Below are 23,619 nucleotides of genomic sequence, written 5' to 3' on the forward strand. Positions count from 1 at the left end.
GGGAAGTGTACAAAGAAAACTGCCAGGTGAGTGAATGCTTGTAGAGAAATTTTAAAATGCAAATCTTAGTATTGTCAATAAATTTATGCAGCTCCCATGCTTAGTACATGGTTCTAGATATTACAGGGGAATAGAAAAGAATAAGATACAAAAGATCTGGTTAAATAAATTATTATACATTAGAAGCCCTGTGGCACAACAGTTAAACGTTGGGCTGCTAACTAGAAGGCTGGCTGTTCGAACGTACCCATCAGCTCTGCAGGAGAAAGACTTGGCGATTTGCTCCCATAAAGATTACAGCCTAGAAAACCCTATGGGACAGTTCTACTTTGTCACATGGGGTTGCTATGAGTCAAAATCGACTCAAATGTACCTAATGACATTATTATATACTAATATGTTATATTACATTATTTACTAAATAATTAAATATTTCTGTGCAATGGAATATTTAAAAAAACAAAAAACTCCATTGCCATCAAGTCAATTCTGACTCACAGCGACCCTGTGGGACAGCGTAGAACTGCCCCATAGGGTTTCCAAGGGGTGGCTGGTGGATTTGAACTGCTGACCTCTTGGTTAGCAACCATAGCTCTTAATCATTGCGCCATCAGGGCTCCAATGGAATATTAAAAAAATATATATTAGGTAGTCATTAAAAAGGATGAAGTGGATCGATGTGTATTGACAGGGGATGATTTCCACATTACATTTTATTGAGTTAAAAAAAAAAGCAACACGCATAGTATGAACTTTTATGTAAAGGTGACCACATATGTGCGTGCGTTTATGTGCAGAGAGAGGTTGGAAGGATGTCCATGATATGTTTACACAGTTGTCTCTGTATGGTGGGACTTCAGGTTATTTTGTGCTTTTCTGTATCATTTCAACTGGTTATAATGAGCATATATAAATTTTAGAACCAAAAAAAAAAAAACCAAAACTATTTTCATTTAAAAAAGAAAGGAGAGTAGACTCTTTTCTTTTTCACTTTGCATTCTCTCAATGAAATCATCCACTTCCACTGCCTCCAATTGTAAAAACTGGGATGATGATGGTAGGACTTTCCTCACCAGCTGTAGTGAAGATTAGATAAAACTAAGAAAGCACAGACCTGTTAGCTTCCTCTTTAAGTCAGGCTGACTAAAAACACTTCTTCCCTAAAAAACATAGGGTGGAATGAAAAAGCCTGAATCACTGATATGTGATTGAAACCAGGGCTTTGAATCAGTTCATTCTAGTCTGAACCCCTGCTGAGAAATTTGCATTTCTAACAAGTCTCCAGCAGATGTTAATGATTCCACCCCAGATATACTGAATCAGAATCTACAGTTTAACAAGATCCCCAGGTGATTCTGTCTGCTTGACAAAACTAGTAATTGTGAAGGCCCTAATGCAGAGCCCAGTATGTGGTGGTTCTAAACAGATGTCAGCTCCCTTCTCTCGAAGGATGAGGACAAGTTTTCCAGGTGGGAAAGAAGGGTATTCTAGGCAGAGGGAGGGCTTGAGAAGAGACAGAGGCAGGAGATAATACTGCATCTCTGAGTAACTGCAATTAAGTTAGGATGCAGAAAACAGCCTGTTTGCTACTTTTTACAGGCGTGTACTTGAGTATCTGTGTATGCTAGTTAAAATCAGCTTTTAAAGCTTATAAACTTAGTTTTTGGAACTGCTTTCACAGAACGCAAATGTATTGCTGGTGGACACAACTCTAAAGTATAGAAATGTGGCATACCCCCTCTGAAAGACTACTGGGCTCCCTTAGAGGAACTTCCTAAATGGATACAGCTACAGTTCACACAGGGGAGATCAGCAGTGCATATTGATACTGGACAACTCTCCAGTAAGCCCCAGAATTAGTGATTTTTTTTTTATTAACTTTTATTGAGTTTCAAGTGAACGTTTACAAATCAAGTCAGTCTGTCACTTATAAGTTTATATACACCTTACTCCGTGCTCCCACTTGCTCTCCCCCCAGTGAGTCAGCCCTTCCAGTCTCTCCTTTCATGACAATCTTGCCAGCCTCCAATTCTCTCCATCCTCCCATCCCCCCTCCAGACAGGAGACGCCAACACAGTCTCAATTGTCCACCTGATATAATTAGCTCACTCTTCATCAGCATCTCTCCCACCCACTGTCCAGTCCCTCTCATGTCTGATGGGTTGTCTTCGGGAATGGTTCCTGTCCTGTGCCAGCAGAAGGTTTGGGGACCATGACCGCCGGGATTCCTCTAGTCTCAGTCAGACCATTAAGTATGGTCTTCTTATGAGAATTTGGGGTCTGCATCTCACTGATCTCCTGCTCCCTCAGGGGTTCTCTGTTGTGCTCCCTGTCAGGGCAGTCATTGATTGTGGCCAGGCACCAACTAGTTCTTCTGGTCTCAGGATGATGTAGGTCTCTGGTTCATGTGGCCCTTTCTGTCTCTTGTAGCCCCAGAATTAGTGATATTTTAAAAAAGTTTTCTTGCTGTTGCAGTCTCAGCTAGTATCTTGTTACTCAAGACATGAATTTTGCCACTTAGAACCCTAGACTTATTTGAATGAAATAGAAGGACCAACTAGAAGATAGGACTCAGAGCACTAGTGATACTATTTTTCTGACAATGGCTTCTAGCAACATTTAGAGATTCTAGCAAAAAATTAGAGTCTATGGTCAACAGATAAGGGACTTCCTCATTGCAACAAAACAAAACAAAAAAGCCCAAACCCATTGCTGTTGATTCTGACTCATAACGACTTTATAGGACTAGGTAAAACTGCCCCATAGGGTTTCCTAGGCTGTAATCTTTATGGAAGCAGACTGGCACATCTTTCTCCTGTGGAGCAGTTGGTAGATTTGAACCGCTGAACTTTTGGTCAGCAGCCAAGTACTTAACCACTGTGCCAAGAGGGTTCCTTCCCTGATTGAAAATAATGTACTATTAGGTATTAATGATAATAGCCATTATATTTGTAGTGTTTTCTATGTTATACAGGTCTTGTTCTAAGTACTTAAAACCCCGTTGCTACTTAGTTGATTCCAACTCACAGCATCCTTGACTACGAGGTGGGTACTACAGGCGTACCTCAGAGATATTGCGGGTTCTGTTCTAGACCACAGCAATAAAGCGAATATTGCAATAAAGCAAGTCACACGATTTTTTTGGTTTCCCAGTGCATATAAAAGTTATGTTTATACTACACCGTACTCTAGTAAGTGTGCTATTGCATTATGTCTAAAAAAACAATGCACATACCTTAATTAAGAAAATACTTTATTACTAAAAGATGCTAACCATCCTTTGAGCCTTCAGTGAGTCATAGTCTTTTTGCTGGTGTAGGGTCTTGCCTCAAGGCTGACGACTGCTGACTGGGGTGGTGGTTCCTGAAGGCTGGGGTGGCTGTGGCAATTTCTTAAAATAAGACAATGAAGTTTGCTGTACTGATTGACTTTTTCTTTCATGAAAGATTTCTCTGTAGCATGCGATGCTGTTTGGTAGCATTTTATCTGCAATAGAACATCTTTCAAAATTGGAGCCAATCCTCTCAAACCCTGTCACTGCTTTATTAAGTTGATATAATATTCTAAATCCTTTGTTGTCATTTCAACAATGTTCATAGCATCTTCACCAGTAGATTCCATCTCAAAAAACCACTATCTTTGCTCATCCATAAGAAGCAACTCCTCATCCTTTAAAGTTTTATCACGAGATTGCAGTAACTCAGTCACATCTTCAGGCTCCACTTCTAATCCTAGTTTTTGTGCTACTTCCATCATATCTGCAGTTACTTTCTCCACTGAAGTCTTGAACCCCTCAAAGTTATCGATGAGGGTTGGAATCAACTTCTTCCAAATGCATGGTAATGTTGGTATTCTGACCTCCCAATATAATGGCAACTAGAATGGTGATTTGAAGTGGTGACTAGAAATTCCAGGTTTTCCATTTATTTTGCCCAGATCCATCAGAGGAATTACTATCTATGGTAGCTATAGTCTTAATGAAATATATTTCTTCCATAATATTTGAAAGTTGAAATTACTCGATTCATGGGCTGCAGAATGGATGTTGTGTTAGCAGGCATGAAAACAACATTAATCTCCTTGTACATCTCCATCAGAGTTCTTGGGTGACCAGGTGCATTGTCAACGAGCAGTAGGTCTCAACAATGGGCTTAAAATACTCAGTAAACCACGTCGTAAACAGATGTGCTGTTATCCAGGCTTTGTTGTTCCATTCATAGAGCACAGATGGAGTAGATTTAGCACAAATCTTGAGGGCCTTGGGATTTTCAGAATGGCAAATGAGCATTGGCTTCAACTTGAAGATACCAGCTGCACTTGCCCCTGATGGGTCAACCTGTCCTATGAAGCTTTAAAGCCAGGCACTGACTTCTCCTCTCTAGCTATGAAAGTCCTAGATGGCATCTTCTTTCAATATAAGGCTGTTTCATCTACACCGAAAATCTAGATCTTCAGGATGACTTGCTGCTTCACCTTGTACTGTACTGTTATGCTATGGAGACAGCTTCTTTCCTTAAACCTCTGCTAGCTTCAAATTTTTCCTCTGCAATTTCCTCACCTCTCTCAGCCTTCACAGAATTGAAGAGATTTAGGGTCTTCCTTTTTTTCTGGATTAGGCTTTGGCTTGAGGGAATGTTGTGGCTGGTTTGATCTTCTATCCAGGTCACTCAGTCTCCCTATCAGCAATAAGGCTGTTATGCTTTCTTATTATTCATGTGTTCACTGCAGTAGCACTTTTAACCTCCTTCATGAACTTTGCATTTACAACTTGGCTAACTGGCCTATCTCGGCTTTTGACATGCCTTCTTCACGAAGCTTAATCATTTCTAATTTTTGATTTAAATTGAGAGACGTGCGACTCTTCCTTTCACTAGAACACTTAGAGGCCATTGTAGGGTTATTAATTGGCCTAATTTCAATATTGTTGTGTCTCAGGGATAGGGAAGCCCGAGAGGGAGTGAGACGGGGGAACGGCCAGTCGGTGGAACAGTAAGAACACAGACAACATTTATTAAGCTCGCCATTTTACATGGGCGCGGTTCACAGAGCCCCAAGGCAACTACAGTAGTAACATCAAAGATGACTGATCACAGATCACCATAACAGATATGCCCACCCAGTACTGTTGAGTCGATTCCGACTCATAGCGACCCTATAGGACAGAGTAGAACTGCCCCATAGAGTTTCCAAGGAACGCCTGGCAGATAACAGATACAGTAATGATGAAAAGGTTTGGAATATTGCAGAAATTACCAAAATGTGACAGAGACATGAAGTGAACACATGTTGTTGGAAAAATGGTGCCGACAGACTTGTTCGATGTAGGGTTGCCACAAATCTTCAATTTGTGAAAAACAATTTTTATCTACAAAGTGCAATAAAACGAGATATGCCTGTTTTGCCATTCCCATTTTACGGATGAGAAAATTTGCAGAGAGGTAAAGAGAGTTTATTTGCCCAAAGTCACACAACCATAGAGAAACAACTTCATTTTAGTAACAACTGTGTATGTATACCATTCCATAGTTTACAGGTCTCTCACATATGACCGGAAACCGTGGTGGTATAGCGGTGGGCAGTTTGAATCCTCCAGGCGCTCCTTGGAAACTCTGTGGGGGCAGTTCTACTCTGTCCTATAGGGTTGCTATGAGTCAGAATTGACTCGATGGCACTGGGTCACATATGACCACATTTGATCCTCACACTTGCACTGTGAGATGGGCATTTGTCTCATGCTACCAATGGGGAAACTGAAGCTAAAAAAGGTTAAGGGACTTGCCCAAAGCTTCACAGTTAATGGAGGAGCTAAATTTCAGGTTTTCAGAACTCAGATCTTGAGCCCAGGGGTCTGTGGGTTATTGAAATACAAAATTTTGTTTTCAATTGGATGAGAATCATAAAAAAAAAAAAAAAAAAAGGAAAATGTTGGCAATGAAAAATTGCTGTTTGAAGGATGTTTTCATAGATAAGGCTTTGGTTTTTAAGTTGTATTTCTCAGTATTTTTTTTGGTCAGTGGGAATTTTTTCCTTTAAAAGGGGTCTCTTCATTTTCTGATTTGAGAAACAATGAACTTTACTAGGTCTTTTCATGTGGCGGTATTTTAAAAATCTCATTTTAAATATATTTGTTTCTTTTTGATATAGCTCAATTTTTTTTTTCTTTTAAACTCTCCGGGTGATTTAGCAAAAAGTTGAACTAAAATAAGAGCTGTCTGACTGTGCTTTAGTTGGCTGCTAAGAATTTGTGCAATACAGATCAAAAACATAAACAATAGCTTTAAAGGTTTCATGCTGAGACTGGTGGGATCACGCCTAACTTATCTTTCTTATGTGGCTGCTCTATAGACTGAAAAGCACACATTTCTGGGAGGGCCAGGCCTGCCAGGTAGCCGAAGTGTCAAACACCACGGATGCTAGGAAAAGCCCTTGGCAGTCACAGAGAAGCTGAAGCTTCTAGCAGCAGAGATGCTGCAGGAGATCTGACACTCAGTGAGGCTTTAGAAGTTCTGCAGCTTTGTACAAGCAGCTTTAAACTAACTCCAAGGTTTAGGAGGAGCTAGAAAGAGGTATTCTACTGACCCTGAAGTGAAGGTCTGGATTAAACAACGACTGATAACCATTAGACATTTGTAAATTCCTAGGTTATTTCATTTTAAAACCTTGCTCTAATTTATCTCTTAAAATAAGCCCTATGTGTGACTGACTTTTTACAATTCTAAGAAGGCCTTTCTTGTACATTACTCATTTTGATCCATTTAGGTAGATGGGAAGGGTGAGAATATGAAGGCTCAGAGACCCTCGTGTTAGCCAAGGCCACACTTTAGGTAGGAGGTGAGCCCAGCGTGCTGACTGCTGGCCAAATGCACATGCCCCTCTGTCAAGCTGTCTCCAGTGACACGTGTGCTAGCAGCCCATACAGTGTATGTTTTGTTCATTTAATAGTTTTATAGGGAAGAAATATCTAAACTATTTGCAGTTGTCAAGAGTGTGGGAAATACAGGCAATAAAAAATTTTTTTCATGTAAAAAGTGTGAAATAAAGGACGTCTGTAATGGCCCGTCATAGATACCAGACTCCCTAATGGGAAAGGGCTGGTGGAAGACTGCAGTCAAACTAAATTCTCTAAACCACACCTATGGAAAGTCCCGCAGCAAGCCCACAAAAAGCTGCCGCCTGTCTACCTTGTAGCAGTTTAATGAAGCGGCAAACAGCACTCGGGAGGAAATGAACACCACCATAGGTTAGAGACCCAAACCCGTAAACTGATGGCCCGTTTGACATTTCACTGCATTTACAGGAAGAGGAAAAAACCCCATGCCACTCTACTTTGTGGTGTGTTGGAGAATGAGCTTTTATTTTCAGATCCTTTTAGGAGAATCAATTCCATTTAATAGGCCTTTTAAGAATGTCACAAAAGCAAAGGGGCCCAGGGTTAAGCCATGCTCTTAAGAAATGACCCTCCCTGGCTGACTGTCCTTAGCAGACTACCTGGAAGTTTCACAGAAGCCGTTCTACAAAATGAACCTTTGAAAAAACCAATCATCTTTTCCCTGTTTTTAGAATTGAGCCTGTTTTCCTTTTTTAAAATTTCACATGAATTGAACTCTTACCTTTCTCCATTTAAAACAAACCAAAATCCAACTTAAAGAATTAAAATGTAGGGAACAGCTTCTGTGGAAGCCAATCCTGACTTGGCACCACACAGCCTAAGACACTTGCACGTTACTCTGGCTGTTCAGGACACACGAAAGGGAAAGGTGAATGCTGCTGTTGGTACTCTATTTGTGGCTACCTACACTATTTGCAGTTGTCAAGAGTATGGGAAATACAGGCAATAAAAAATTTTTTCATGTAAAAAGTGTGCAATAAAGGACGTCTGTAATGGCCCATCATAGATGTCAGACTCCCTAATGGGAAAGGGCTGGTGGAAGACTGCAATCAAGCTTAACACACAAACCCACTGCTCCTGTGCCTCTTTCCCCATCACTCTGTTACTTCAAAATACCAGCATAGTAACTAGAATGGTTTCCATTAAAACAAAAGCCCATTATCTTAACTTTTGCTCAAATGCATACGTACTTATGCCTTTAAGCCAGAGACCAAAGTCTGACAGTTTTCATGTGTTCCAACTTCACTTTTCATCCCTTCAGTATATAATGTAACCTACGCTGGCACAGGAAACCCTGGTGGCATAGTGGTTAAGTGCTATGACTGCTAACCAAAAGGTAGGCAGTTTGGATCCACCAGGCGCTCCTTGGAAACCCTATGGAGCAGTTTCTACTCTGTCCTACAGGGTTGCTATGAGTCAGAATCGACTCGATGGCAATGGGTAGGTTTGATGGCACACAGGTGATCCAACTGAAGGTGGAAATTATCAAACAATATCATTAATACCACACTCAAGCAAAATTGTGCTGAAGATCACTGAAAAGGGGCTACAGCAGTATATCAATAGGGAACTGCTAGAAATTCAGGCCAGATTCAGAAGAGGACACAGAACAAGGGATATCAGTGCTGATGTCACATGGATCCTGGCTAAACGCAGAGAATACCAGAAAGATGTTTACCTGTGTTTTATTGACTATGCAAAGGCATTCCACTGTGTGTATCATGACAAATTATGGATAACATTACGAAGAATGGGAATCCCAGAACACTTAATTGTGCTCATGAGGAACCTTTACATAGATCAAGAGAGGCAGGCAATTAAACAGAACAAAGGGATACTTCGTGGTTTAAAGTAAGGAAAGGTGTGCATCAGGGTTGTATCCTTTCATCATACTTATTTAATCTGTGTGCTGAGCAAATAATCTGAGAAGCTGGCCTATATGAAGAATGGGGCATCAGGATTGGAGGAAGACTCATTAAGAACCTGTGATATGCAGATGACACAATCTAGCTTGCTGAAAGTGAAGAGAACTTGAAGCACTTACTGATGAAGATCAAAGACTACAGCCTTTAGTATGGATTATACCTCAACATAAAGAAAACAAAAATGCTCACAACTGGGCCAATAAACAGTATTATGATAAATGGAGAACAGACTGAAGTTATCAAGGATTTCATTTTACTTGTATCAATAATCAACACCCATGGAAGCAGTGGCCAAGAAATCAAACGACACATTGCATTGGGCAAATCTGCTGCAAAAGACCTCCTTAAAGTGTTCAAAGGCAAAGATGTCACCTTGAAGACTAGGGTGTGCCTGACCCAAGCCATGATGTTTCCAATTGCCTCATACGCATGTGAAAGCTGGACAATGAATAAGGAAGACCAAAGAATTGACACCTTTGAATTATGGTGTTGATGAGGAATACTGAATATACCAAAGACTGCCAAAAGAATAAAAAAAACTGTCTTGGAAGATATATAGCCAGAATGCTCCTTAGAAGCAAGGATGGTAAGACTGTGTCTTACATACTTTGGACATGTTATCAGGAGGAATCAGTCCCTGGAGAAGGACATCATACTTGGTAAAGTAAAGGGTCTGTGAAAAAGAGAAAGACCCTCGAGGAGATGGACTGACACAGTGGCTGCAACAATGGGCTCAAGCATAATGACTGTGAGGATGGCGCAGGACCGGACAGTGTTTTGTTCTATTGTACACAGGGTGGCTATGAGTTGGAACCAATTCAAAGGCACCTGACAACAACAACGATGGCACAGGGCCAGGCAGTGGTTGCCATGAATCTGAGCCAACTCAATGGAAACTAACAACAATGACAACAATTCCTACACTTGTTCCTCAAATAACTAGTTTTATTTCATGAACTATCGTGTCCATATGAGTTGACTAATTTGCTTATGTCACTGTGTCTGAGTCAGAAGTAAGACACCTGCTGGCCTCAAGTAAATTTTAGAAATTTGATAAATTTAAGCCTGAGAAACTGAAGTGACTTTTTGAGAACATGCAGGAGAGGGCAGTGCAGGAGCTCTTAGCGCCAGCAACTTAGTGAGCTTGGTCGTCCCTGACCATGAAAACAGCTTCTTGTCTCTACATCTGCAGGTCGAGGGTGAAACTCCTGTAAGGGGAACAGTGTAGGTCTGTTGGCTTTGCTCAGCCTCTCTGCTGAGTCCTCAAGAAATCTTGAATCGCTACTTTCTGCCACGAAGGATACTGCAAAGATGGTAGACTGGTGTGGCCATTATCTTAGCATTTTCACCATGTATGGCCCTTGTAACCTGTAGCCAATCTTTCTGTAATAATTCCTGGTGCCGACCCCTGTGAAGAAGCAGAAAAACAAAAGTAAAAAAAGAGTGTCTAATCAGCATAACTTTAGTAACCCTCAAAAGTCATAAACTCTTTCCTAACAGCCTTACATACACCCTTTCCCACTCTAATTCACAGACCAAATTCCATTTCAGATAGAATTTCATTTTAGTAAGTTTGGGACATTTTTACTACTTTGAATTTCAAGCTGCGTTACAGTGTAGAAAGTGCTGTACAGGGAGAAATAAACTCCTTTTCTTGATTTCTAACACAAACTCATGGTATTAGACACACGTATTTAAAGATGATAGCAAAATGTGCATGCTATGCATTTCACAGCCTCTGTATTTACAATCCTATTGGCACCATGAATTACTACGTCAGGTCTTGGAGGTAAACGAGAAAAGAGGTGGATTTAATGTGTGAGATGCGTATGCTCCAAATGAAGCCAAACGATATTACAATTTCCCGGAAGTTTGAAAGAGAGCAGAGATGCAGGAAAATAGGGTCTTCATACAGCTGCCAGGAGCAAAGCTGTGCTGAATTGAAAAAGAACCTGGACTCTGGCAGCCCGTACCATACTCACTCATCCTGGGCAACAGTTTCAGCAAAACAACATCATCAGTTACATTAAATTAATGCTACTTTATTTAAATTTTACTAGTGTTACAGTTTTGTATTAAGTGGTAAATCTATTTCGAAATATGAGTACCATAAGCACAAGCATTTTTTTTTTTAACCAGTGTTATGTTTGTATACATTTAAAGAACATTAACAGATTTAAGTCAATACTAGAGGTCCACGGATTTTTTTCCTTAAAAAGGACCTGATCAAAAAATGGGTGAAGGGCTTGTATAAACATTTCACCAAAGAGGATATAGAAATGGTCAATAAGCACATGAAAAGATGCTCAAAGTCATTAGTCATTAGGGAGATGCAAATCAAAACCACAATGTGATACCACCTCACCCTCACTAGAATGGCTGATAAAAACAAACACACATATACACACTAAAGGATAATAACAGGCGTGGTGAGGTTTTGGAGAAACTGGAATCCTCAGCCACTGCTGGTGGGAATGCAAAATGGTGCAGCCACTGTGGAAAACATTTTGACGGTTCCTCAAAAAGTTAAATATAGAACTACCATATGATCCAGCAATCCCAATCTTAGGCATATATCCAAAAGAACTGAAAGCAGCAAGGCAAACAGAAACTTGTACACCAATGTCTACAGCAGCACTATTCACAATAGCCCAAAAGTGGAAAAAACCTAAATGTCCATCAACAGATGAATGGATCAACAAAATGTAGTACATACACAGAACAGAGCATTACTCAGCCATAAAAAGAAATGAAGTCATGATGCATGCTACGACATGGATGAACCCTGAAAACATTATGCTGAATGAAGTCAGTCAGTCACAAAAGGACAAATATTATATGACCCCACTTATATAAAATAGGCAAATGCATAGAAACCAAAGCTTATTAGTGGTTATACCAAGGCTCGTAGGGAGGGGGAAAGGGAGCATTATTGTTTACAGGCACCGAGTTTCTGTCAATGGTGGTGCAACGATAAGGAAGAAGACAGGGAAATGGCTGCACAACATGATGAACATAATGTACGTGTGAAAACTGTTGAATTGGCAAATATTTTGTTATATGTATTTTTACCACAATAAAAAAAAAAAAAGAACCGTCCCATCCCCCAAAAGGATCTACATATTAAGTTTGAGAAACACTAATGATGCCTCTAAAAGAAAACATGACCACATGTAAGCTGAGCTGATAGGATAAATCAAGGCTTACATGGCAGAGCACAGGAGTGGTTAAGAGAATGGGTTTTTTGATCTGTTAGGCATGGATCTGAGACCAGGACTTGGCATTTTATAGGTCTGGGCCTAGCTAGCCGATTACTTAATTTCCCTGAGCCTCTACCATCATAAGGATGTTGAGGATTAAATGAGATAGTTTAAGAAATGTGATTAGTTCAGAGCCAGGAAAAGGTTAATTCTTCAGAACACTCGCTGTTGTTGCTATTATTTTAAAGTTTTTCATAATCTGATCCTGTTTACCCTTTGAGCTTCATCCCTTGCTCCTAACCCCTTAACCACTGTGCTCAGCCTTAGTGAATTTTTCATGTTTCTAAATTCTTTGAGTGTGTCAGGCTCTTTCTCTGGTCTCCAGGTCTTTGCTCACGCTGTTTCCTCTGCTTGAAACACTCCCCACCCTTGGCTTCCTCTGCTCAGTTAACTCCTGTTTATTCTTTAGGTATCAGGTTAAATATTATTGTCCCTGCAAAGCCATCCTTGACCTCTCAGATCTTGGCTAATTCCACATCCTTTGCAGTTCTGGAGCCCTGGTGGTACAGTGGTTATGAGCAACGGCTGCTAACCAAAAGGTCAGCAGTTCGAACCTACTGGTCACTCCCTGGAAACCCTAAGGGGCAGTTCTTCTTTGTACTATAGAGTTGCTATGAGTTGGAATCGACTTGATGGCAATAGGTTTTTTTGTGTGTGTGTGTGTGTGTGGTTCTAGAGCACGGTTTTCACTGCAATGAACTGTAATTGTTTAACTGTCTATCTCTCCTACATGATGTCAGTTCTTATTTATCTTGTTCATCACTGTATTCCTAGTGGTCAATACTGTGCCTGATAAACATTTTATATATTAAATCAAAGGCACTAAGTTTTGGCATGAAATCCAATAGCTGTTAGCTCTCCCAAGTCTAACTTAATTTTTTAGCCCAAACATCTGCTGTTTAGGAATATGATTTCCTGCCATGTTTGTTTTCTACCCCCTTCAAAATTTTTATGTATTAAGAAAATAGAATTGAAGCTGGTATGATGGAGGTAACAGAACCATTACCATGTAATAACAGATCACCAGAGAACTTCCTTTTAATTCAAGTATTACTCATATTCCATTTTGCACAATTTCATTTTTGTTTTTGTTATGATCATTACTTCTATTCAACGTTGTGGGTTGGGGTAGAGGAATCGACTTGATGGCAATAGGTTTTTTTTTTTTTTTGTGGTTCTAGAGCACAGTTCTCACTACACTGGACTGTAATTGTTTAACTCCCTATCTCTCCTACATGACATCAGTTCTTATTTATCTTGTTCATCACTGTATTCCTGTCACAAGCAGTCAGTGGTGGTAGCCGGGCACCACCTAGTTGTACTGGACTCAGTCTGGTGGGGGCCATGGTAGATGTGGTCCATTAGTCCTCTGGACTGATTTTTCCCTTGTATCTTTAGTTTTCTTCATTCTTCTTGCTCCTGAAGGGGTGAGACCAGTGGAGTATCTTAGATGGCCACTTAGGCTTTTAACACCCCAGATGCTACTCACCAAAGTAGAATGTAGAACATATACTTTATAAACTATGTCAATTGAGCTAGATGTTTCCCGAGACCATGGTCCCCCAAGGCTGTGATCTTTTAGAAGCATATCACCAGGCTGGTCTCATGAAGTGCTGCTGGGTGGGTTGGAACTGCCAACCTTTCGGCTAGTAGTTGAGTGCTTAACCGTTTGCACTACCAGGGACTCCTTACGGTGCTTGCCTTTTCAGATGCCACTCCCACAGCAGTAGCCACTCCACAAGTACCTTCCCATTCATCCTTTAACCCCTTACTTGGACATCACTACCACTTGGAAACCTTTTCATAGACTTCCCCTTTCCACACAAAGCTAGAATTACTTACCTCTCCCTCCGTGCTAGCTGTATACCTTACTTAGAGTTCCACTGTTTTCGTGTTCATGCTGTGCTTTATTTTACCTGCATGTCTCTCCCCTCAGAGAAGGTAAACTCTTTGAAGTCAATGACTTCTATCAACAGGGCTTACTCAAGTGTCTGGCACATAGTCAACAAGCAATAAATGCCTGCATGTTTATTATACAGTTATTTTCACATTGTGCACGTACAAAGAAATGTGCTCCTGAATGGCAATATTAAAAAAAGAAAAAAAGGCTGTATGTTAAGTCCCGGGTAGTGAAAATGATTCAATGTAAAGGGGATAAACAGCAGGCCTTTTTAGCCTAGTTACAAATTTCCTACTTTGTTAGCTAAGAGATTAGAAGCAGCTTTCTGATTTACGCCATTATCTCTATAGAAACTTCCCCCAAATTTTCAGAAATATTTCTGGCTTTTTACATTTCTATTCTTATTTTATAAAACAGACACCATTTTCCATGGACTTAAGAAAATTTGTGACGGAAAATTTTAAACAAACAAGAGACAGTACAATGCATGGCCACGTACCTAACTTTGCCAGACTTCTATTCTTTCTAGCTTTTCACCCATGTGAAATCACAAAATATATTTAATGTTTACTTCTGGTTCTGTTCAGCTCAGTTACAAGAGACATGCTGAATTTTATTCTTTTATAGTTCTCTTTCAAATAAAGATAATGGTTTAATTATTGGACCGAAGATGTGCAGTTGGTCAAGATGCTTTATTACCAAAAACGTGCAACTGACCTACATCTGTCCAGAGGTGAGAGGCAGGTCCTTACATCTAACATAGGATTAGACAGCCCTTGTATAACCAGAAAACTCAATGACCAAGGGTGCCCTCATTTCCTAACAATGCCAGTTAAAGAAACTGCTGTTCTTTTTGGACAGCTTTATTGAGGGTACAACTAAGCATTTCTCAGTAAAGATTCCAACTGAGCATATTGATTTTTCTAAATCTTAGGCTCTTTGGGCCCTCTACTTTTGCCTTTAGCAATCACCATTGCCTAGAAACTATGATTACCAAATTTGGGAGAGGCAAACTCAGGCCTTGCTATGTGCTTTTTTTTTTGAAGGAAAGGCACATATTTTCATGCTCCTATCCTTGTTTTCAATACCATGTAGCAGCAATAACATGGACAAACCTACCTCGGACCCTTTAAAAAGGTTTTAAGTATTATGGGGAAAGAAGCTTGAGCTCTAGCCAGTCTAGACTCCAACCTCTTCTTACCTGAACAACTAAAGAAATTCCTCATTTGTAATTCTTTGTACCACTTGTTTCTTGAAAGAATTTCCTGTTACTACAGTCTGCAGAACGGACTGGCAAAAGCATTATATCTGCACTTAACTGGCTGAAAAGAGAACCACAGCCATTACCTGGGCCAGGTGATGGCCACACCTCTGCTCAGATCTCCTCTCCATGCTTAGTAGGGCTCCTATAAGGGCCTCTGTCACAGTAACTTTCCTTTTGTTAGCCAGCCAAGAAAAAGCAATTACCCTTCAGAGCTGACGTCAGCCAACCTCCTGGGCCCACGTGCACAGGCTGTCTCACAGCTCTCTGCGTAACTGCTGCTGCCTCCCCTTCAGGAGAGACACACAGGCTGCACAAGTCACCCAGTTCTCCTCCCCTATTATCTGTTTGTGATGTTGCCAAATCCCTGGGTTGGGGAATGAGCAGGAATTAAACTGCTACATGCAGTGGACCCCAGTGTGCCCTATTAGCAGAGCTCACAGTTGTTAGTAGAGTATTAAGGATGGGGAGAAAGTGGGGGTGGTCCAATACTTGCTTTGTTTTATCCTCTAAGTTACCTAACTCACAAAAAGAATTCACCTATACCAAGGAGACCTTTTTCCTGCTATGTAAGAAGGATAAATATTTTTATCTTCATCACTTGACCAGCTGTGATGATGACACGAGAAGGCGAAAAAAAAAAAAAAAAAGAATACCTTGAAAAGTATCTAAAGTGGAATTCTGACATTTGGCTTTAGTGAGCATTTCAGTGCAATGATTCAACTTAAAATATGAAGGAACAGGCCTCTGTATTTACACTGCATCCCTTCCTTGCACACCTATGCCTGTGCCCAAGACATACACCTCTCTGGGAGAAGAAAACAAACCTTTGTGTGTGTGTTATATATTAAAATTAAGTTACTGAAATGGTAGTGATGTTTTAGTTGCGGACCCTTCAGATTAGATGCAGACCCAAGGAAAAGCACTAAATTAAAGGTGGAGGGTAATGTCTGCTCCTAGGAAGTATGGTAAGAGTAGAGAGCTGTTCAGTCCTCAGAGAAGCAAGCCCCCTTACCTTTTCCCACCTGGCCTACTGGCCCATGGCTGGCTGCAAAAAGCTACTGGTCTCCCAACGAATCCTCACTCTGGGGAGGACTAGGGGCTAGAGCATCTCTCTGATCCTTTTCCTGGACCAAATGCTCTCAAGCCTCAAGTCCCTCACAATGGAAAAGACTACTGCTTTCTGGTTCTCTCTCCCTCCCTTTGAAAGACACATACCACTTAATCTAGGACATAGTTTTGTTTACTCTAAGTGTTGAAGTAAGAAAGGAAATCACACAAAACGAACACACCAACTGCCTCAGCCACTGGCAACAGAAGCAGGTTAATTATGGGTTGCTCAATGTTCATTAATAAAAATGGAAGAAAAAAAAAAAGATGAAAATGGAACAAACCCAGGTGTTTATTTAAATTCTACTCTGACTCTATTTTAGAGAAAAAAATATAGGGGAAATGGGTTGACAGAAGTAAACTGGTCAATGTGGCATGTGACTTGATTGAAAACAACTCCTTGTTCTCCAAGTTACTATCGTCTTTTTTCTTAGGGGACAAAGTCAATGCCAGAGTAAAGCCTTAGAACACCAAAAATAAATACACTTTCCTTTAAAAAGAGAAAATATTTCAAGAGCAAGAAATGAACCTAAACTACCTAGCTTGTGATTCTGATTAATGCCATCGCAAAAAAAAAAGAAACAAAAACAAAACAAAACAAAAATCAAACAGGCAACAACTTCATAGTTAACCCACTGCTATCGAGTCGATTCTGACTCACAGTGACCCTACAGGACAGAGTAGAACTCCCCCATAGGGTTTCCAAGGAACAATGGGTGGATTCAAACTGCCAACCTTTTGGTTAGCAGCCAAGCTCTTAACCAGTGTGCCACCAGGGCTCCAACTTTATAGTTAAGTGACTGAAAAGCTATGGGAGGCAGACAATTTTTTTTGAGCACTTCAACACGTGCCTGGCATTCATGCTGGATGCTTTACATGCACCAACTTATTTACAACCTAACAAGATTGTAAACATTATGCTATGAGGAAAATGAGTTTCAGAAATGGTCATAACTCAAGGTCACTCAGCTCGGAAGTAGAACTACAGTTCAAACCCAGCCTGCTGGACCTCACAGTCCAGGGAGTATTTCTAACACACTACAGTGCCTATATTATGAGTAGGTGCATGACTCTGCTTCCCACACTTTGGTTTTAAATATCAAATCTGCCACTGGTAACAGCATGTCGCTTCTTTTACAGTACAGAAAGGATTTGAGTTTTCTTGATTACCTTACCTTCTGTATCTGTGTTCAGTTTTTCAATGTCTTTTGATAAATTACTACATGAAACTGAAACATGGTGACTTTATTTTCACCTTAACAACAAAACACAGTAAGAAATAGCAGAATAAATCACAGAAAAGGGTCTGAAAACACAGGCAGGCAATACACATCTTTGTAAACAGATAGGGTTTACAAATCTGAAAAACTACAGTGAACTGGAATACTTTTCAATAATAACTTGATAAATTGGGGTCATCATTTTTTTTTTTTTAATTTTTATTGAGCTTCAAGTAAACGTTTACAAATCAAGTCAGTCTGTCACATATAAGTTTATATACACCTTACTCCATACTCCCACTTTCTCTCCCCCAATGAGTCAGCCCTTCCAGTCTCTCCTTTCGTGACAATTTTGCCAGCTTCCAACCCTCTCTACCCTCCCATCTCCCCTCCAGACAGGAGATGCCAACACAGTCTCAAGTGTCCACCTGATACAAATAGCTCACTCTTCATCAGCATCTCTCTCCTACCCACTGTCCAGTCCCTTCCTTGTCTGATGAGTTGTCTTTGGGAATGGTTCCTGTCCTGGGCCAACAGAAGGTTTGGGGACCATGACCGCCGGGATTCCTCTAGTCTCAGTCAGACCATTAAGTATGGTCTTTTTGTGAGAATTTGGGGTCTGCATCCCACTGATCTCCTGCTCCCTCAGGGGTTCTCTGTTGTGCTCCCTGTCAGGGCAGTCATCGGTTGTGGCCGGGCACCAACTAGTTCTTCTAGTCTCAGGATGATGTAAGGGGGTCATCATTTTTAAAATTGCAAGAACTATATACCACAGAGTTGGGGGAAAAAAAGAAACAAAGATAGCAAAATGACTGAAAATAGATCCTAGGAAGAAGGGTAGAATAGTCAGAAGTATGTAAGCTTTTAGAAAAGGGGATGACTTTGGGCTTGATTAAGGCAGACTAAATGATAAACTCTCCAGCCGATGACAACTGAAACATCTGAACAAAATTTAAAATGTTTCCATTAAAAATATATCGAAAATTCTATTAGAAAACTCCCTAACAGAGAATTATGAGATATCAGACTTAGAATAAGGAGAAAATAAGAAGCCCAAGAGGGGAGGTAGAACCTTTTTTCTGCCTCGGGCACATTTGCCAATCCAGGAAGGACAGCTGAGACCCACAACAGCCCAGCTGGAAATAGTAGACCTGGGTAGAAGTCATGCAACCACCAGAAGCAGAGAACCAGTTGTAAAATTCCCTCATCTTCACTTCCCTCCATAAGGGGCTGCTGTCTATGCTCTAGGAAGTTGGGAGGCAACTGAGAAGCAGAGCTTCTTTAAGGACTCAAGAAGAAAAGGAACAGGTGGCTGAATTCAGAGACTGGCAAAGGCAGAGAAGCCAGCATTAACAATCTCTGTTCTGGTTTGGTATTACGAAGGGTTTCACTTTGAAATGGGGATACAGACTGCTCCAGTGGGTCATCTAGATGACCTAGATAAACCTCAAGCCTGGTCCTGGACAACTAGCACTCTTAGAGCTGGCAAAAGGTAATGGGGATCCTCCCTGGAGGAGGCTAACTAATCTAGATCTTGAAGTATTTATATATAAGAAAGCAATTTCTTATATATAGAATGTTCAGCAAATAATAAAAAATGATGAGGTACACTTTGAGACAAGACAACATGACTAGAAACAACAGAAACAACTGTAGGGACTCCAGATTTTGAATCATTTGATGTAGATTTTAAAACAGCTATGCTCTCTATGTTCACAGAGATAGAAGCTGAACTAAAGAATGCCTAATAGCAACTGTAACTATAAAATATGGTATTACAAAGCTGAAAAGGTATCAGAAATCACAGAATTAAAAAATAAAATAACTAGAACTAAGGCATCAATGGATGGGTTTAATAGTAGATTAGACACAGCTGACTTAGTAAGCTGGAAGGTAAGTCAGAAGAAACTATCAACACTAAGCACAGAGAAACAAATAAATGGGGGTGGAGGAAAAGGGGAGAGAGAATGGGAGAGTCAGTATTTGATGACTTAGAGGCTGAAAATTATTCAGAACTGATTAAAAAAAAAATCAGTTCACTCATCGAAGAAGCCCATCCAACCAAGCACAAGCAGAGGAAATTCGTACTTAGAAACATCATAGTAAAAGAAAAAAGCAAAGTCAATCTGAAAAAAAAAAAAAAAAAGACGATATTAAAAAATCAAAAGCAGCCTGAGGGCTATCCTCTCAAAGACAGACAGCTGACTTCTTCACTGCAGCATGAAAAGCCAGCAGTGGAATGATACCTTCAAGGCACTGAAAGAAAACAGCTGTCAACCCAGAATTCCATGCCCAGTGAAAACTTCCTTCAAGAATGAAGCAAAATAAAGACATTTCATATACTCAAAACCAGAATAATTTGCTATCTGGCACACTCTTGCTAAAATAAATTCTTCAGGCATAAGGAAAACAATGTTTGGGAACTACTCAAATAGCCACTGATAGTAAACTGGTATATTTGCATGATGGAATCCTACACATCAATGAAAATGAATGAACTATAACTATATGCAATGTGACTAAATTTCACAAATAGTATGTTGACCAAAAGTAGCCAAAACAACAAAAAATATACTAAAATGATTCTACTTACCTAAAGTCCAAAAAAAGAGCCCTGGTGGCCCAATGGTTTAAGCGCTTGGCTGCTAACTGAAAGGTTGGCGGTTTGAACCCACCAGCCGCACTGCAGGAAAAAAGACCTGGCGATCAGTCCTGTAAAGATTATAGCCTAGCAAACCCTGTGGGGCGGTTCTACTCTGCCATTAGGGTCACTGTGAGTTGGAATTGACTTGACGGCATACAACAACAACAGCAATGTACACAAAAAACAAAATTAAACTATATAGTTAAGGGACACATAATTAGGTAGCAAAATATAAAGAAAAAGAAGGAAAAAATTAGGATTTTAGGGAAAGGGAGTAAGGCAGGAGGGGGAGAGGAGTATGATTGGGAAGGGTGAACAGGGGCTCTTCTTGCTTGGGTACTGGTTATGGTCTTCACCTGGGTAGGGGTTATATGGGCACTTGTTAAAATATTCACTGTTTTACATTTTACAATAAACTATTAAAAATGAAAAACCAGAGTAGGCAAGATTAAGTAATCTCAATTATGTGAATGCTTACTTAAATGAGGAAAAAAGTAAATTCTTTAAGCCTATGGAAAATCAAACAAGAGAACTTTGCTTTAGTGATTCCAACTACATAGAGAAAGAGCAGGAAATTATCAGTGTGATTTAATAGAGGGACAAAGAATTAAGGAAGTTTAACTGATCAAGTATTTACTAAGTATGTACTATGAACCTGGAAATTTAAGTGTTTTATCTCCTGGTATTATTCAAGAAAATAAAAACTCTGGTTAAATAATCTAGGCCTTTTCATGTCTGAGACAAGAAAATAAATAGGTATCTGGAGGCGCATTCCTGTTCTTTGACATTTTCTTTGTTAGGACACAAGGCTGCCCCCTTCATTAATAGTAATGTGTTATTGAACTGAATTAAAATTGAGCTCACGTCACACTCCCACAGCCAAACTTGAAAAGATAGAGAAAATATGCTAACTCTATCTTTTAAAACTTAAATCTGATTTTTCAGATTAGACACAAAAGACTGAGATGATGATTAAGGATCATTTAATTTAAAAATCAGTGAAATAAAACTAAGAAACTATATCTTAATTACTTTTGGGTTCAATTAATTATTTATTGAGTGCTTGATATATGCTTAGCAGCGTTAATACAAAGCAAACATATTCATTAGTATCATTCATTTGCTATTGAAATGGGACTTTATTACATCTCACTGAACTAGGAGGATGGCAATATTTCACTCTTCAACAAAGCACACTAAATATGAGAACTGGGGAATGGTTTTTATTCTGAATGTTTGAAAATGAACCAATTAACCTAATAGTCCTAAATCTTTGAGAGAATTTTTTTCAGTTCAATTTAACCTTACAAGGATAATAGGCAAAGGCTGCCCACATGAAATCTTAGCTCTTCAAAGTGGATGGTTATTGCAAGTCATTAATGCAGAGATTTAATACATTATTCCCCATCACCTTGGAGGATACAGAGAGTATCTCAGGAGACTTATAATCTAGTTTCCTATCTAGCAGCCTAAAGGTTCTTTCCTCTATCCACTTTCAAGGGCTATGCCAAGATAATTACAAAGTGAAAATGAACAAAGAATAAAAGTAGGTAGCTCGACTTGACGGCACTGGGTTTGGTTTGTTTTGGTTTATAAAGCAGGTATAAACCTGTTGCTGTTTGAATTGATTCCAACTCACAGCGACTCTATATGACAGAGCAGAACTGCTCCATAGTTTCCAAGGACTGGCTGGTGGATTCGAACTGCTGGCCTCTTGATTAGTAGCCGAGGTCTAAGCCACTGCACCATTGCAGATATACAGAATCTAAATAGAAGCTATTATGATAGCTTACAGTAGGGTGATGCTAGAGGATTAACCTATAGTTCTTAGAAAGGCTTTTCCCTCACATTATCTGACATGGGAGGGGCCCCAATCATCCAATTTGAATATGGAGTGGCTGCATTCCCACCAGCACAGAATGTCTGCTACGTCACAGATCACTCTCACTGGTTTGCTCATGTAAAATCATTAGTGACTTCTGTGTAAGTCAAAGGGTTTGCCATCTTATAACCTGGTAAGTAAAAGAATCCCTACTATTTATAGACTTTTTAAAAGTAGGCTTTAAAGTATGTTAAATATCTTCAGGTATTTGTGGGGGAAGGGAGTGTAGAGTAAGGGCAGGAGATCTCCAGAGGGTAACCGTGTACCCTCAGCCCAAAGATGGCCTTTTCGACATCCCATATCCTAGCAGGAAGATATAAACAGCCAATACCATGAACCTAAAGCATCAGACTGAAGAATAATTGATGCCTTTGAATTGTGGTGTTGGAGAAGAATATTGAATATGCCATAGACTGCCAAAAGAACGAACAAATCTGTCTTGGAAGAAGTTCAATCAGAACGCTCCTTAGAAGCAAGGACGGCGAGACTATGTCTCACATACTTTGGACATGTTATCAGGAGGGATCAGTTCCTGGAGAAGGATATCATGCTTGGTAAACTAGAGGGTCAGGGAAGAAGAGGAAGACCCTCAATGAGATGGACTAACACAGTGGTTGCAACAATGGAAGTCCTCATGGAAGTCCTCATGGAAGAGACATGGCAGACAAAGGGTCAGATGCAGATGCTTCTTGTGGGGACTGCTAAACTCTGCTTAGGGCAGTGTGAGGTTTAATTGTGCTGCCAGGGTTGGCTAAATGAAGATCCGATGCTGGGATTGGTATAAAACCTCTGAATCTAGACATGCCCAAGAGAGTCAAGAAGGCTAAATCAAGCTTCCTGTAGAAAGAGACTGGATGCCTATTAAATCAGGCAATGAGGCTGTAAGGCTGTCATCGAATCCTCTCCCTTTGAGAGGTAGAATTTATTTCCTCCCCCTTTAGATCTGGGCTGGCCCAATGAATCCTTTAACTAACAGAATGTAGCAGAAGTCACATTGTGGTAGGTAGCCCCTCATTCACAGCCTTGTGTAATCCTTTCCCCTTGAGGGTGGCCTAGACTTACTGACTCTCTTCTAACAAACAGATTATGGCCAAAACAATAGAATATCACTTCTGAGATTAGGTTATAAAATGACTGTGGCTTTCATCTTGGAGGTGTGTGCCTTCTCTTTCTGATCATTCCCATGGGTAAAAGCAAGGTGTCATGTGGGGAGCAGCCCTAGGTAGAGGCTCATGTGGCGTGGAGAAGAATTTCAGCCCTCAGTCCAGCAACCCGAGGGGAAGTGCAGCTGCCAAATACCTATAAGTGAGCTTAGAAGTGGATCCCTCAGCCCCAAGAGAATCTTGAAATGACTGCAGGTCTGATGACACCTTGACTGTAGCCTCCATTCAAATTGAATGGATTAAAGAGATGTCAAATATTTAGAGAAAACATTACTAATCATGAAAGCTGCACTGGTAAGGAGTTAAGTTTGCATCTACACAACAGACTTCCTGATAGATAGCTGATACTGCAAGTTAGAACACTT

The 23,619-nt window shown here is 40.2% G+C and overlaps 1 protein-coding gene across 2 annotated transcripts in view; it reads right to left on the reverse strand.

The window, feature by feature from the left end:
• Window positions 1–5,427: 5,427 nt before the first annotated feature.
• ELP3 (elongator acetyltransferase complex subunit 3) overlaps window positions 5,428–23,619 on the reverse strand; it is a 115,758-nt gene continuing 97,566 nt past the window's right edge. For both annotated transcript variants that reach the window (XM_064272643.1, XM_064272642.1), the window contains one exon: window positions 5,428–10,222. In XM_064272643.1, the coding sequence (XP_064128713.1) occupies window positions 10,146–10,222 (77 nt within the window). In that variant the 3' untranslated portion in view covers window positions 5,428–10,145. The remainder of the gene's footprint in view (window positions 10,223–23,619) is intronic.

Source organism: Loxodonta africana, chromosome 19 (genome assembly GCF_030014295.1).
Source record: "Loxodonta africana isolate mLoxAfr1 chromosome 19, mLoxAfr1.hap2, whole genome shotgun sequence".
In the NCBI taxonomy this organism is placed as follows: Eukaryota; Metazoa; Chordata; class Mammalia; order Proboscidea; family Elephantidae; genus Loxodonta; species Loxodonta africana.